At 40.7% G+C, this 16,737-nt stretch overlaps 2 protein-coding genes across 2 annotated transcripts; both read left to right on the top strand.

Moving 5' to 3' along the window:
* Positions 1 to 692: 692 nt before the first annotated feature.
* On the top strand, positions 693 to 8,004 carry LOC311509558 (NLR family CARD domain-containing protein 3-like; the record flags this gene model as incomplete). Its single annotated transcript, XM_084574793.1, has 5 exons — positions 693 to 784; positions 954 to 2,739; positions 3,778 to 3,954; positions 4,580 to 4,753; positions 7,917 to 8,004. The coding sequence occupies exons 1-5, from the start codon at positions 748 to 750 to the stop codon at positions 8,002 to 8,004; spliced, it is 2,262 nt and encodes a 753-aa protein (XP_084430919.1). The 5' UTR covers positions 693 to 747.
* Positions 8,005 to 8,938: 934 nt separating this feature from the next.
* Positions 8,939 to 12,499, top strand: LOC311509557 (protein NLRC3-like; the record flags this gene model as incomplete). Its single annotated transcript, XM_084574792.1, has 5 exons — positions 8,939 to 9,047; positions 9,197 to 10,982; positions 11,451 to 11,624; positions 11,877 to 12,050; positions 12,484 to 12,499. Exons 1-5 carry the CDS (start codon positions 9,011 to 9,013, stop codon positions 12,497 to 12,499), a joined length of 2,187 nt encoding a protein of 728 aa, XP_084430918.1. The 5' UTR covers positions 8,939 to 9,010.
* Positions 12,500 to 16,737: the final 4,238 nt, after the last annotated feature.

The raw sequence follows: 16,737 nt of genomic DNA, 5'->3' as shown, positions 1-16,737 counted from the left end.
TCAATCAAAGCGTGCTGACATTGACTTTAAAAGACAAGAATCCTCAACTGTAAAGAAGTAAGTTATGAATTAATTTAAAGTTAACTTCATGGTCAGGTGTACTTCTGAGCACATCCTACAAATATACAGACATGTTGACTTTCTGTGATCCTCAGTCATCAGGTTTAGAATTAATCACTGGTTTCATCTCTTTATGAAAGTCACAGTAGAGATTATTCTGATCAGAACATTCACCACGGAAAACACTGTGGTTTTAGTTTGTGAGGAAACCATGCATTGATTATAGACGGTGAAGACAATAATGTGAACTACTTGTTGACGATTCATTCACAGAGTGGAGCAGCAGAGTTTAAATGTTCTCAGTGGTCAGTCTGTTGATCAGCATCATACACACCTGGACTCCATATTTAAGGTCTGTACATGGACAACAACTACTTTCCATCATCTCCATGCTGCTCTTTATAGACCAGTGGACTGTCAGTCTGTCCAACATGGATCTGATGTTTGTCTCCATGGTTTCAGTCTGGTTGTCATTCATATAGTTTTCTGTTCCAGCTGCTGGAGGACAACATTGTCACTTTTGTGAAGAACGAGCTGAAGAAGATTCAGAGGGATCTGAGTCCAGGTTACCCAGAATGCTTAGAGAGTCAGAGGGAGATTCAAGAGGTGTTGGAGGGTGAGGATGAAGAGCAGAGGAGGAGCAGCAGCGATGCATTTGTGAAGATCACACTGAACTTCCTGAGGAGAATGAAGCAGAAGGAGCTGGCTGATCATCTGCAGAGCAGTAAGAGGATTTCTCTGAACATTGAACCTGATGAATAAATTAAACATTTACTAATGTCTCAAAAGATGAAACAAAATATATTCAAACACTTATTCTTTAGGGGAATGAAATGTTGGAATATTTACTGTGTAATTTAGGTGTATGTTTTATTTCTTGTTTGTTCCTTCAGAACATTTTGCTCCAGGTTGTCAGCATGACCTTAAATCTACTCTGAAGGAGAAGTTCCAGTGTGTGTTTGAGGGGATTGCTAAAGCAGGAAACTCAACTCTTCTGAATGAGATCTACACAGAGCTCTACATCACAGAGGGAGAGACTGCAGAGGTCAATCATGAACATGAGGTCAGACAGATTGAAACAGCATCCAGGAAACTAGACAGACCAGAAACAACCATCAGACCAGAAGACATCTTTAAAGCCTCACCTGGAAGAGATAAACCAATCAGAAGAGTGATGACAAAGGGAGTGGCTGGCATTGGGAAAACAGTCTTAACACAGAAGTTCACTCTGGACTGGGCTGAAGACAAAGCCAACCAGGACATCCAGTTCACATTTCCATTCACTTTCAGAGAGCTGAATGTGTTGAAAGAGAGAAAGTTCAGCTTGGTGGAACTTGTTCATCACTTCTTCACTGAAACCAAAGAAGCAGGAATCTGCAGGTTTGAAGAGTTCCAGGTTGTGTTCATCTTTGACGGTCTGGATGAGTGTCGACTTCCTCTGGACTTCCACAACACTGAGATCCTGACTGATGTTACAGAGTCCACCTCAGTGGATGTGCTGCTGACAAACCTCATCAGGGGGAAACTGCTTCCCTCCGCTCACCTCTGGATAACCACACGACCTGCAGCAGCCAATCAGATCCCTCCTGACTGTATTGACATGGTGACAGAGGTCAGAGGGTTCACTGACCCCCAGAAGGAGGAGTACTTCAGGAAGAGATTCAGAGATGAGGAGCAGGCCAGCAGGATCATCTCCCACATCAAGAGATCACGAAGCCTCCACATCATGTGTCACATCCCAGTCTTCTGCTGGATCTCTGCTACAGTTCTGGAGGATGTGTTGAAAACCAGAGAGAGAGGAGAGCTGCCCAAGACCCTGACTGAGATGTACATCCACTTCCTGGTGGTTCAGACCAAAGTGAAGAAGGTCAAGTATGATGGAGGATCTGAGACAGATCCAGACTGGAGTCCAGAGACCAGGAAGATGATTGAGTCTCTGGGAAAACTGGCTTTTGATCAGCTGCTGAAAGGAAACCTGATCTTCTATGAATCAGACCTGACAGAGTGTGACATCGATGTCAGAGCAGCCTCAGTGTACTCAGGAGTGTTGACACAGATCTTTAAAGAGGAGAGAGGACTGTACCACGACACGGTGTTCTGTTTCGTCCATCTGAGCGTTCAGGAGTTTCTGGCTGCAGTCTACATGATCCACTGTTACACCAACAGGAAGACAGAGGTGCTGGAGGACTTCCTGGAACAAAACTACAATGACTCAACTCTGGATGTCTTCCTGAACAGAGTCATGGAGAAATCCCTGCAGAGTATAAATGGTCACCTGGACCTGATGGTTCGCTTCCTCCATGGCATCTGTCTGCAGTCCAACCAGAGACTGTTAAGAGGTCTGCTGGGTCAGACAGAGATCAGTTCAGAAATCATCCAGAGAGCCATCAACAACCTGAAGGAGATGAACATGTACAACATTTCTCCTGAGAGAAACATCAACATCTTCCACTGTCTGATGGAGATGAACGACCTCTCAGTTCATCAGGAGATCCAAGAGTTCCTGAAGTCAGAGAACAGATCAAAGAAGAAACTCTCTGAGATCCACTGCTCAGCTCTGGCCTACATGCTGCAGATGTCAGAGGAGGTTGTGGATGAGTTGGACCTGAAGAAGTTCAAAACATCAAAGGAGGGACGATGGCGACTGATTCCAGCTGTGAGGAACTGCAGAAAGGCTCTGTGAGTCCAGATGTGATTAACATTAGGGATGCACCGAATATTCGGCCACCGAACCATTTCGGCCGAAAAGTGCATTTTCGGTTTTTGGCTGAAAGAATTTTGTCATCAAAACAAAACGGCCGAAACAGTATGTTGTGATGACGCAAGCAACAATCGCAGCCAGCACAGGCATGTCTGCCGTGTGGACGTATTTCAATATATATATATAAGTATGTGCTTATAAGTATATAAGTATTATATAAATATTATATAAAGACCCACTGATGGCAATTTGCAAAACGTGTTATACTGAAATTTCAAGAGGAGTGCATCTGCAAAGAGTTTCTCAATGTGGGGTTTAATTTATCACCTGAAATCCAAACATCCAACCAAGAAAGTTTCCAGGTGATGATGCCAAGGCAGGGGTGCATAGTATGTCGATCACAATTGACAGGTAGATTGCGAAGGCAGTGCGGGTAGATTGCGGGCCATTGGAAAAAAAATGTCTAATTATTTATCTGGTGCACCTCCAAAACAAACAGCAAGACAAACGTTCATCTTTTTGTTTTGTTTTTTCACTTTTTATTGCGACATTTTCGGTGGTTTCTTCATTTTCGGCTTTTCGGTTTCGGACAAGAATTTTCATTTCGGTACATCTCTAATTGACATTATAAATCACTTTACATTAGTTTAGTTTGTTAAATGTTCACACTATAAAATTATCACCACAACAAACAGTGTTTAACTTGTGTATTGCAAACATTACATGTCAGTTGTATTTTGTTTCAAACATTGTGAAAATGTAGATTTTCCTTTATTTATATATATATATATATATATATCTTCACGGTATTTTAGTGCTGTCTGTTGAATAATATATTTAATTAGACATTCTGTGCCCAATTTTAATGTGCCTTAAAGGGATGTTTTCCACATCATTTTAATCATGAAGACTTTGGGGAGTCACGTGAGATCAGATCACACTGACATGCAGAACGAAGTAAAAAACAAAATGTCTTCATTCATATTAACATATTTTATATTTATGTGTTATAACAGATTTTATGACTGTGGACTCTCTGAGAGTCACTGTGAAGTTCTGGCCTCAGCTCTGAAGTCCAACAGCTCCCATCTGACAGAGTTGGACCTAAGCTTCAACTACTACCTGAAGGATTCAGGAGTGAAGCAGCTGTGTGTTGGACTGGAGAGTTCAAACTGTAGACTGGAGACTCTGAGGTCAGTTCACTGAATGTTTTTATCAGATTAAACAGTTCTCTTGTCAGGATTGATAGATTGAAAATGGACCACAAAGTGTTGGTTTAAATGAAGGAGCATCATGTTCCTTCATATCAGCAGGTGTCTCCTCAGTCATCAGTGGTCGGTCTGATCTCAAATCAGGACCAGTTTAGTGTTCACATGTACTTTTAAAGAGTTATTGGAGTCAGTAATCATTCTTTCTGTTCATACTGTCCGTGACGAAACTCATCAAGTCAACACAAACCTGCTGAGATACCAAATACAGGAAGAAGAAGGTCATGGAATCAATAAACTAATGAACAGTTTGTTTTCCAACATGTGTGATTTGATATTAATCTTGTAATGAGAGACTTGACCAAGGTCAGCAGCATGTTATTGATCTGTGTTGACATGAATAGTTGTCTGAATGTTGTGTTGATGTTTGGATGATGTCTGTAGAAGGCTGACATGATGATGATCCACAATAACACAAGGACAAAGTCACTACTCATTTTAGAGAACAGCTTATTGATTAGGACGTAGTAATGTCGATCTGAACATTAAAACCTGAACACATCTGATTGATTATCAATGATTTTATTAACATCTTTTATTCCTTATTCAGATTGAATCGTTGCAGTTTGTCAAAGATCAGCTGTGATTATCTGGTCTCAGCTCTGAAGTCCAACCCCTCCCACCTGAAACATTTGGACCTGAGTCAAAACAACCTGAAGGATTCTGGTGTGAAGCAGCTACTCGATCTTGTGAAGAGTCCAGACTGTAGACTGGAGACTCTGAGGTAAGTAGATGGTTGCAGTCAGTCCATACTTTCAGTAGTGTTGTGCTAGACACAGTATCAAAAGTGTTTCCTGGAAACCTGCTGGTGCTTTCTTTAGAGACGCTGTCAAAGGAGAATGGAGACAGTCCTTGCTGTTTTTAGCCTCTGTGAGGCACTTCGTATTGCTTTTAAGTATGAAAAGTGCCATATAAATAAAATTTGATTTGATTTGATTTGATTTGATTTGATTTGATTTGGACAGAAAGACATAGACAACAGTCAGCCAATCAGATCATCCTCAAGCTTGTTGTGTTCATGTTTTCAGGGAGTAAATCTGGATTCCAGCTGACAGCCTTACTAGATGAATAGAGACAGTGGTCCTCATTCATCAAATCTGACCTCAGACTGTTTGTTTTCTCACCTCAAAACTAAACAATTGATTAGTTTCATCTTTGCCACAGCTCTGAGATCAGTCTGATTGAAGCCTGTAAATCACAGAACCATCATTACATTTAGTAACCATGTGGTCTTTATACAGAGCAGAACCTCTGCTGAGGTCCAGTCATCACATCTGTATCTCTGTCATTAGGTTCATCAGATATCTTCAATGTTTATTAGTCAGCTGATGCTTCAGAAACACATGAGATGTTCATCAACACACTCAGACTCTTTATTTAAATGGAACAGCTGTAAATCCATCACTAAAAAAAAATTATCAGTTTCATGTTTGTCACAGCTCTGAGATCAGTGTGACTGAAGCCTGTAAATCACAGAACCATCATTACATGTAGTAACCATGTGGACTCTTTATTTAAATGGAACAGCTGTAAATCCATCACTAAAGTGTTTGTGAAGTAATGAAGCGTTCATGACTCTCAGCAGTTTATTTCCTCTGTGGACTTGAGAGGAAACAGACTTGATGCTAAATGTCTCTGCAGGTCTGTGAGCTTCCAGCTCCAACACATTAACATGAGAGCTGAAAGGAAGCTGGCTGAGCTCCACAGCTGCTCTGAACATGACTGAAGTCCCTGCTGCTCTTTATACTGGATGTGCTACATCACTGACTGACACCTGATGAAAAGGAGTCTCTGGAAACACTAAATCATCTCCTCTGCTTTTGTTTCTTCTGTATAGGTGGAACTCATTTTTCTAAACATTAAAGTGTGTTTGCTGAGCGAGGATGAGCTGAGTCCTGATGATCTAGAGAGGTTGAATCAGCAGCAGCTTGTGTGTATAGAGACTCTGACTGGACTATGTTACTGGGAGGTGGAGTGAAGAGGAGAGCTTCATCGAGATGTTTTTCCATTAATCATCAACAGAGCTGCAATCAATCTATTCTCATAGCACCAACAAATAAAGTCCAGTTCCTCTTGAATTATTCAGACACATGAACAACAAAAACAAATATTTTATGTAAATGTAAAGTGGCCAGCATCAACAATCCTTTCTGTTGTTTCTCGTTGTTGATTGTGTATTTATTTGTTCTATATCTATTGTAATTTGTGTCAGCATCTCGTGTGGTTGTCATTTTATAGTGTATCTTTGTTGTCATTTGGTTGTAAAGTAAAATATCTCCTGGTTGTATTTTTTTATAACACGTCTCCTGCCTGTAATTATTGCTAAGTTGCAGTTCCTCTCTGTAACCATCAGAGAGTAGTAAGTACTTTCACAGTTTAATCTTATCTGTATTCACATGTAGAGTCATTATTAGACTGATGAACAGTAGAGCTACAATACTGCAGTAGATGTGAATATCAGTATTATTTTATGTGGACAGTTGTAGTTACTGACAGTGACCACTAGAGGACAGTGATCGTTATAGTTTCTGGGTTTGGGTCATTTAAATACACTTATTGTTGCTGATAGGCTTAATTATCAGTGTGTTTGAACTCTTTCTGGAGGCGCATATGCAATGATTCAGAAATCTCAGTCAGTCACATCATCAAACCCATGTTGATTTTGCTCCAGAATAAAGCCTACAGATGGTGTTCACCGAGTAAAAGTAATAACTTTGCCTCTTTGCATGAGTTAATGTTACTTCAAGATTTTAAAAACTGTCCACCTGAAGGAATCAGAGTTTACCTTAAATCATAAGGGGATTTAAGACTGTTGGCCTCTGTTCATTCCATTCATAGTTCAGATGCTCTTGTTTATACGTGTGTGTGTGTAAACAGAAAGAGAAACTGTGAAGTGACTAAAAGTCTGATTAGTGCAGATGATAAAGTCCAAAAAGACAAAGGAGTGAACAATCATCAGTCCTAACTCAGTCAAAGCTGAACACACAAACATGAAACATATTTTAGATTTAGTGTCACTCACACTTCTTCAGGAAGCTGATTGATTTCTGACATCAATCCAGAACAAAAAGATGAACAAAAAAAAAAAATCTTTTTTGGGATTGAATTACAGGAGAATCAGGCCATTCAGAGAAACAAGAGATCTTTGTAGATGTCATTATCAGTGGGGAGGGTTGAAAATGACTGACATATAGTCTATATTGGATTAAAATCACTGAACAGAGCAGGTCATGTTAAAATCAGTCCAGAAAGGAGATCAGTGTAAAATAAAAGTCATAGAAGACATTAAGAGGGAATGACAGAATAAATGGGAAAAGGAGTCCAGACAGAAACATTACTTTTCAGATCAAAACTTGTTGTTTGGGACCTTCAGTGTTGTTAAATGAACTAGACTGCTGCTCCTGTTCAATCTGTCTAACCTGTTCTGCCTCCATCACAGGTGAAGCCTGACTCATTCCAAGAAGTAGCTCACCTGTGTCAGAGTCTCGAGTTTTCAGGTGTGGAGTGGAGTCTTCTTCTTCAGCTCTGTGGACTGTTTAAAGACACTGTAAGTTTAGTTTGTTTGTCTGTCTTTAGTAACTTTACTATTTGTTTCTCCTCTGTAATGTTTGTAGAAGATGTTCGCTTCTTATTTCATTGATAAGTGTGGATCACTCTTGTGTTTGAAGATCAATCTGTTATTTTTAGATTACTGATTCTCTGGAATCAAAAGAAATGATGATCAGCTAATTTTCGTTTGCTTTCTTCAGAATACAAACTGCATTTCGTCCGTCTATCTATCTATTAGTACAAAATCGTCATCTCCACAATTAAAGTTGAAATAAAACGTAAAGTTCTTGATGTGGTTGCAGAGTCTGTGTCTGTTTAACTGATTTTCACTTCTACAGCTTTATGACTCCATCTAGTGGACTGATAGTAGAAGAACAACAGCTGATAGCAGAGTCTCTGTCTCTGCTGTCTGACTTCATCCACTGACACTGATATGAAACAGAAAATAAGAACCAGTCACTGGAGGAGCAGCTGATGTTTTTACAGCAGAAATGATGTCAAGGATTTGATGTTCAGGTGAATGCTTTGTGTTTCCTCTGCAGGTGAAGGTAGAAAGTGTGTGTGAGCTGATGTGAATCCAGCAGCATGGATCAGTGTGAGGACAGAGAGGAGGGAGTCCCTCCCTCTGAAACCACTCTGAGTGGGGAACATGAGAACCAGACCAAAGATCAGAGGTGAGATGAACATCTCTAACTTTCCATGACTCTTCTAAATGTCAGAGCTCTGGAGTCTAATCACTGCTACTTCTTTATTCACAGGAATGAACTTGAACCTGAAGCTGAACCTGAACCCAGCTCTGCGTCCTTAAAAAGTGACTGGTCAAAAGAAAATGTTATTGACTTTAAAGGACAACTTTCCCCTGGTGAGCAGAGGTAATCTGATGCTGACAGTAACATTTTATGACTGCAAGGAGTCATCTGAATCAATGTTCACATCCAGATATCATTTCATGGACATTTACATGTTGGTCTCTGTGGACTGATATGATGTGAAGTAATTGTTGATGATTCATTCACAGAGTGGAGCAGCAGAGTTTAAATGTTCTCAGTGGTCAGTCTGTTGATCAGCATCAAACACACCTGGACTCCATATTTAAGGTCTGTACATGGACAACAACTACTTTCCATCATCTCCATGCTGCTCTTTGTAGACCAGTGGACTGTCAGTCTGTCCATCATGGATCTGATGTTTGTCTCCATGATTTCAATCTGGTTGTCATTCATATAGTTTTCCATTCCAGCTGCTAGAGGACAACATTGTCACTTTTGTGAAGAATGAACTGAAGAAGATTCAGAGGGATCTGAGTCCAGATTACCCAGAATGCTTAGAGACTCAGAGGGAGGATGAGGAGGTGTTGGATGGTGAGGATGAAGAGCAGAGGAGGAGCAGCAGAGTTGCATTTGTGAAGATCACACTGAACTTCCTGAGGAGAATGAAGCAGGAGGAGCTGGCTGATCGTCTGCAGAGCAGTAAGAGGATTTCTCTGAACATTGAACCTGATGAATGAATGAAACATTTACTAATGTCTCGAGAGATGGAAGTAGATACAGTATAATCACTCATTCTTTCAGGGAATTAAATGTGGGAAAACTAATTTATTTCTTGTTTACTGCTTCAGAACATGAAGCTGCAGTTTGTCAACATAAACTTAAATCTACTCTGAAGGAGAAGTTCCAGTGTGTGTTTGAGGGGATTGCTAAAGCAGGAAACTCAACTCTTCTGAATGAGATCTACACAGAGCTCTACATCACAGAGGGAGAGACTGCAGAGGTCAATGATGAACATGAGGTCAGACAGATTGAAACAGCATCCAGGAAACTAGACAGACCAGAAACAACCATCAGACCAAAAGACATCTTTAAAGCCTCACCTGGAAGAGATAAACCAATCAGAAGAGTGATGACAAAGGGAGTGGCTGGCATTGGGAAAACAGTCTTAACACAGAAGTTCACTCTGGACTGGGCTGAAGACAAAGCCAATCAGGACATTCACTTCACATTTCCATTGACTTTCAGAGAGATGAATGTGTTGATAGAGAGAAAGTTCAGCTTGGTGGAACTTGTTCATCACTTCTTCACTGAAACCAAAGAAGCAGGAATCTGCAGGTTTGAAGAGTTCCAGGTTGTGTTCATCTTTGATGGTCTGGATGAGTGTCGACTTCCTCTGGACTTCCACAACACTGAGATCCTGACTGATGTTACAGAGTCCACCTCAGTGGATGTGCTGCTGACAAACCCCTTCAGGGGGAAACTACTTCCCTCCGCTCACCTCTGGATAACCACACGACCTGCAGCAGCCAATCAGATCCCTCCTGAGTGTGTTGACATGGTGACAGAGGTCAGAGGGTTCACTGACCCTCAGAAGGAGGAGTACTTCAGGAAGAGATTCAGAAATGAGGAGCAGGCCAGCAGGATCATCTCCCACATCAAGACATCACGAAGCCTCCACATCATGTGTCACATCCCAGTCTTCTGCTGGATCTCTGCTACAGTTCTGGAGGATGTGTTGGGAACCAGAGAGGGAGGAGAGCTGCCCAAGACTCTGACTGAGATGTACATCCACTTCCTGGTGGTTCAGACCAAAATGAAGAAGGTCAAGTATGATGGAGGATCTGAGACAGATCCACACTGGAGTCCAGAGACCAGGGAGATGATTGAGTCTCTGGGAAAACTGGCTTTTGATCAGCTGCTGAAAGGAAACCTGATCTTCTATGAATCAGACCTGACAGAGTGTGGCATCGCTATCGCAGCAGCCTCAGTGTACTCAGGAGTGTTGACTCAAATCTTTAAAGAGGAGAGAGCACTGTACCAGGACAAGGTGTTCTGCTTCATCCATCTGAGCGTTCAGGAGTTTCTGGCTGCAGTCTACATGATCCACTGTTACACCAACAGGAAGACAGAGGTGCTGGAGGACTTCCTGGGACAAAACTACAACCACTTACCTCTGAATGTCTTCCTGAAGAGAGTCAGGGAGAAATCCCTGCAGAGTAAAAATGGTCACCTGGACCTGTTGGTTCGCTTCCTCCATGGCGTCTGTCTGCAGTCCAACCAGAGACTGTTAAGAGGTCTGCTGGGTCAGACAGAAATCAGTCCACAAATCATCCAGAGAGCCATCAACAACCTGAAGAAGATGAACATGTACTACGTTTCTCCTGACAGAAGCATCAACATCTTCCACTGTCTGATGGAGATGAGCGACCTCTCAGTTCATCAGGAGATCCAAGAGTTCCTGAAGTCAGAGAACAGATCAGAGAAGAAACTCTCTGAGATCCACTGCTCAGCTCTGGCCTACATGATGCAGATGTCAGAGGAGGTTCTGGATGAGTTGGACCTGAAGAAGTACAACACATCATGGGACGGACGACGGAGACTGATTCCAGCTGTGAGGAACTGCAGAAAGGCTCTGTGAGTCCAGATGTGATTAACATTATAAAGTGGTTTACATTAGTTTAGTTCTTTAAATCTTCACACTTATTATCACATTATCAATGTCCATTTATTAAACATTTAATGTCAGTTGTATTTTGTTAGAGATGTTCTCCAGCTGTTTCAAACACTCTGAGAATGTGGATTTTTCTTCTTTTTATCTTCCTTCCACACAGTCTTTCACACCATACTGACAGACTGTGTGGAAGACGCCTAAATGTAACTCCATTTATTTCCATTTATTCGCAGATTAAAACAAAAAAAGTTTAGAAGTCTATAGGTTTAAGAGAATCTGATGAGAATTATTGTGTCACGTCAGATAAGGAGCTCAATCACTGATGTGAACACCAAAATGTCAAACAAGATGAGTCCAACTGTTCAAATGCATGAAGTAAATAAAGTGTCTTCATTCATATTAACATATCTTATATTTATGTGTCATGACAGATTTTCTAAATGTGAACTCTCAGAAACTCACTGTGAATTTGTGGCCTCAGCTCTGAAGTCCAACCCCTCCCATCTGACAGAGTTGGATATGAGTTACAACTACCTGAAGGATTCAGGAGTGAAGCAGCTGTGTGTTGGACTGGAGAGTCCAAACTGTAGACTGGAGACTCTGAGGTCGGTTCACTGAATGCTTTTATGAGATTAAACAGTTGGACCACAATGGACCACAAACAGTTGGTTTGAATGAAGGAGCATCATGTTCCTTAATATTAGCAGCTGTCACCTCAGTCATCTGTCATCTCAAACATTACTGTTAGATAAAAGTGTAGAAGGCTGACATTATGATGATCCAACTGAACATTAAAACCTGAAGATATCAGTGGTTATCAATGATTTTATTGATGTTTTTTTTTATTCTTTATTCAGACTGAGTCTCTGCAGTTTGTCAAAGATCAGCTGTGAGTCTCTGGCCTCAGCTCTAAAGTTCAGTCCCTCCCATCTGAAACATCTGGACCTGAGAGGAAACAACCTGAAGGATTCAGATGTGAAACAGCTGCTTGATCTTGTGGAGAGTCCAGACTGGAGACTGGAGACTCTGAGGTGAGTGTAGGGTTGGTTGGTTGCTGCTTTCTTCAGAGACACTGTCAGAGGAGAATGGAAACAGATGGACAGAAAGACAGAGACAACAGTCAGCCAATCAGATCATCCTGAGTCTTGCTGTGCTCATTTTTTCAAGAAATAAATCTGGATAAATGGAACAGCTATAAATCCATCACCAAAGTGTTTGTGCTGTAATGAAATGTTCATGACTCTCAGCAGTTTATTTCCTCTGTGGACTTGAGAGAAATCTGCAGAGGAAACAGACTGATGCTAAAAGTCTCTGCAGGTCTGTGAGCTTCCAGCTCCAACACATTAACATGAGAGTTGAAAGGAAGCTGGCTGAGCTGTGCTGCATCACTGACTGACACCTGATGAAAAGGAGTCTCTGGAAACACTAAATCATCTCCTCTGTTGTTTCTTCTTTTCTCTATAGGTGGGAGTCATCATAAACACGACAGTATGTGTGCTGAGAGAGGATGAGCTGAGTCCTGATGATGCAGAGAGGTTGAATCAGCAGCAGCTTGTGTGTCGTGAGACTCTGACTGGACCATGTTACTGGGAGGTGGAGTGAAGCGGAGAGCTTCATCCAGATGTTTTTCCATTTAACATCAACAGAGCTGCAATCAATCTATTGTAGGACTAAAAACAAAAACAATTATTCTATGTATATGTAAAGTAGCCAACATCAACAATCCTTTCTGTTGTTTCTCGTTGATTTTGTATGTATTTGTTCAATCTGTATTGTAATTTGTGTCTTCACTTTTTTTAACAGCATCTCATGCAGTTGTCATTTTACATTGTGTCTTTGTTGTCATTTGGTTATACAGTAAAATATCTCCTGGTTGTATTTTTTTACAACACGTCTCCTGCCTGTCATTATTGCTAAGTTGCAGTTCCTCTCTGTAACCATCAGAGAGTAGTAAATACTTTTACACAGTTTAATATTATCTGTATTCACATATAGAGTCATTATTAGACTGATGAACATTAGAGCTACAATACAGCAGAAGATGTGAATATCAGTATTATTGGATGTGGACAGTTGTAGTTACTGACAGTGACCACTGGAGGGCAGTGATCGTTATAGTTTCTGGGTTTGGCTCATTTAAAAACATTTATTGTCTGTGTTCATTAAATCGACTAGATCTTGTGTGGCTTTCTGTTTCATCCAGTAACTCTGACACGTTTGAGGTCTGTATGAATATCCAGCTATTCCCGGTGTTCAGAGAGACTGAGGTTGAGTCCTATTTTGGAGCATTTGAACTCATCACCTGTGTTTTGCATTGTCCAAAGGATGTGTGGGCTGTTCTGCTACAATACAAACCAAGTTGAACTCCTACCAGAGGCGTATAGACAACGATTCAGACACTTAACACTCCCCCCCATAAGATTCACCTTCCTCCATGTCACACCATAAACTAAGTACAGTTTTCTCACTCAGACGGTAGGGGTATGCTCTTCTATTTCATTTATGTTACGACCCCCGCTCGAGGGCCACAACATAAAGTGGAGACACCTGACAGATTCACAACAAGAAGGGTTTATTTCATTAAAAATAAAAAGGCGACAGGTGAGACATGGTGAGCCTCATCTTAGGCCTCTTCAAAGCCCTTTATTCACATCTTCTTGGGTAAAGCTGGTTAAGGTGATTAAAAACAAGCCATAGACACTTGCACAGCCACCACAAGGCCACTACCACACTGTAGTTAAATACTCCAGTCCTGCAGAAGGGATGGAACAAGTTGTTTTTTTAGATGTAACACTGCAAACTATGTTTTCCTCCAACATGGAAACTATCACATGAGTGTTACCAGAAGTCATCAGTTGATCTTATGTGTGTTTATAATGAGGAAGAACAAACTGAATCCTTCACAGCAGACAGCTTTGTTGGACTGAGGATTTATTCAGATCATTTACTTTAGTCAAAGCACCACACTGTAGTAAAATACTCCAGTCCTGCACTGACAATCAGTATTAACAAGAAAATGAACATAAAGAATCAGCAATAAACATGCAGGACCAATTTATATTATGACTGTATGTCATAAAACTAGGGTGTTCCCTAGTTCCAGTTTACTATCACTTTCACCGGCGCTGTGTCGCAGATCTTTTTCTCCGTGTAAAGCTCTATCTGAAGGTAAAGTTTGCAATTTCTAATGTTTGACTTTTGCTGTTCCTCCAGAAATTAGTTCGACAGTTCACGTTAAATGAATCAAAAGTTTAAAGTTGAGTCGAAGGAACTCTATATATATATTTATGAACATGTTTTGTGTTGATGTTTGTGATCAGAGTCCGTGGATATGATCAGCAGGTGAACATAGAGTGGTTGTTTCTGTGTAGCTCCACTTTCTGATGACTGGAGGTAGATTTTCATGAATCAGTCTGTGGAGGAGGTGGAGAGGAGCCACTGATCTCCCGCTGTCTGAGCCACTAAATGAGGCCTGAGCTCTTCAGACAGACGCTGGAGAACAGATCAGACTTTCTGTGTCATTATATTCACACTGCAGAGCTGAGTGATCAGAGGGCTTTAATAAATATGTTGACATCAGTATAAAAACATTAGTTAGAATTAACTGGAATTCACAGACTGGTCAAAGGTCTTTTTTATTAACCTCCATCAGGTGAAGCCTGACTCGTTCCAGGAAGTAGCTCACCTGTGTCAGAGTGTTTAGTGTGGAGTGGAGAGTCTCAGTTTATTGCTCAGCTCTTTGGACTTAACTTTGTTAACTTCTGATATGTTTCCTGTTTAGTGTCCAGGTGTGGAGTAGACTCTTTCTTCTTCAGCTCTTTGGACTGGTTGAATAAACTGTAAGTTTGATTTGTTTAAAGCTTTAACTTTGTCTTCAGTAACTTTACTGTTTGTTTCTGCTCTGTAATGTTTGTAAAAGATGTTCACTTATTATTTCATCATTTATTTGTATTACTCTGTTCGAAGATCATTTCATATTATTATTAGATGAAAGATTCACTGGATGATCAGATTAAATTAAATTAGATTATTAAATCTTCATTAATCTGGACCCAGCCTCAGATTTAAGTCTAAAGTTATTTTCATTTTCAATAACGTTGTGTCGCAGATCTTTTTCTCCGTGTAAACCGTGTCTGAAGGTAAAGTCAGCAGTTTATAATGTTTCACTCTTTAACATCAGCTTAGTTCCAGCAGAAATACTTCAGAAATAGTTCACGTTAACTGAGACAGAGCTGAAAATGTCAAGGACAAATGAGGCAACTATAAATCTATCCGCCATTTTGTGTCTATGTGTGTGAGCACTGCAGATACAGGTGAGCCTCGGGAGCGCGCATTGATTCAGGTGAACGGACGTTACTCTACTTCAGTTTCATCCAGTTTAGATGATTTATTCTTCATAATAACAACATGTTTTCCTCCATAACATTTCTGATGAAGAAACTTCTTTGTATTCTCCAGAATTGTTAGACATGATCTGAAGTATTTGTAAAATAAAACGTGATAGTAGGACAGAGACATCATATATAGAGGGGGATACGTTGCCTTTATAGTAATGTCGCTTCATCATTGATTCATTGGAATCAAACAGTATGATGATCAGCTGATCTGTTTGCTTTCTTCAGAAATTAAACTGCATTATGTTTTATTTACGAGAATAAAACTGAGTGTTTGCTGCTGTTTCCTGTGAAACCCTTCAAAATAAAACGTAAAGGTTCTTGATGCAGTTGCAGAGTCTGTGTCTGTTTTCACTTCTGCAGCTTCATGACAAATGATGTCAAGGATTTGATGTTCAGGTGAGTGATTTGTGTTTCCTCTGCAGGTGAAGGTAGAAAGTGTGTGTGAGCTGATGTGAATCCAGCAGCATGGATCAGTGTGAGGACAGAGAGGATGGAGTCCTTCCCTCTAAAACCACTCTGAGTGGGAAACATGAGAACCAGACCAAAGATCAGAGGTGAGATGACCATCTGTAACTGTCCATGACTCTTCTACATGTCATAGCAAAACTCTCAGCTCCTTTATTATCAACATTAATGATTGCAGACCTGTTTCTCTCACTCCCTTTATTACAAAGAACATTGAGAGACTAGTATTGAGACGTATCAAAGCCAACTCCCTTCCTCCGTCCATCCTAAACACTAAGTTAAAAAACTCATTCTGGACTATCAGAAGTGCAGAGCTGACCCCTCTTCCATCCTCATTTATGGAGACTATGTTGAAAGGGTTCACAGCTTCAAGTTTCTGGTAACCCGCATATCTGACAACCTCTCCTGGTCGATAAACACCTCAGCTGGTGTTGCAGCGCCTGCACTTCCTCAAAGTCCTGAAGAAAAACAACTTGTGTAGTAATCAGCTGGTGGGCTTCCACCACTCTGCAGTAGAGAACATCTTAATGTACTGTCTGACTGTGCTCAGCAGATGATGAAAAAACACTACAACTGGTCATCAACTCAGCACAGAGGATCATCTGCCAGCTTTCCATGACATTGTAGACGCCTGCTACCTCTCAAGAGAATAAATAAATAATGTGAAGGACTCCTCCCACCCCGACCACCACCTGTTTGACCTCCTGACCTCTGGGAGGAGAAACAAGTCGATTAAAAACTCACACCACCTAAACTATTGAACAGTTTTTTCTCCAAAGACATCCAGTTAATCAATAAACACACTCAGTTGCTATAAAAGCCACCTCAGTAATATATTTAATATTTGTTATGGTCT

The sequence above is a fragment of the Chelon labrosus genome, assembly GCF_963514085.1.
Source record: "Chelon labrosus genome assembly, chromosome: 24".
NCBI lineage: Eukaryota > Metazoa > Chordata > Actinopteri > Mugiliformes > Mugilidae > Chelon > Chelon labrosus.
Note: the sequence above shows the minus strand (reverse complement) of the source record. Positions and strands in the feature narration are given on the sequence as shown.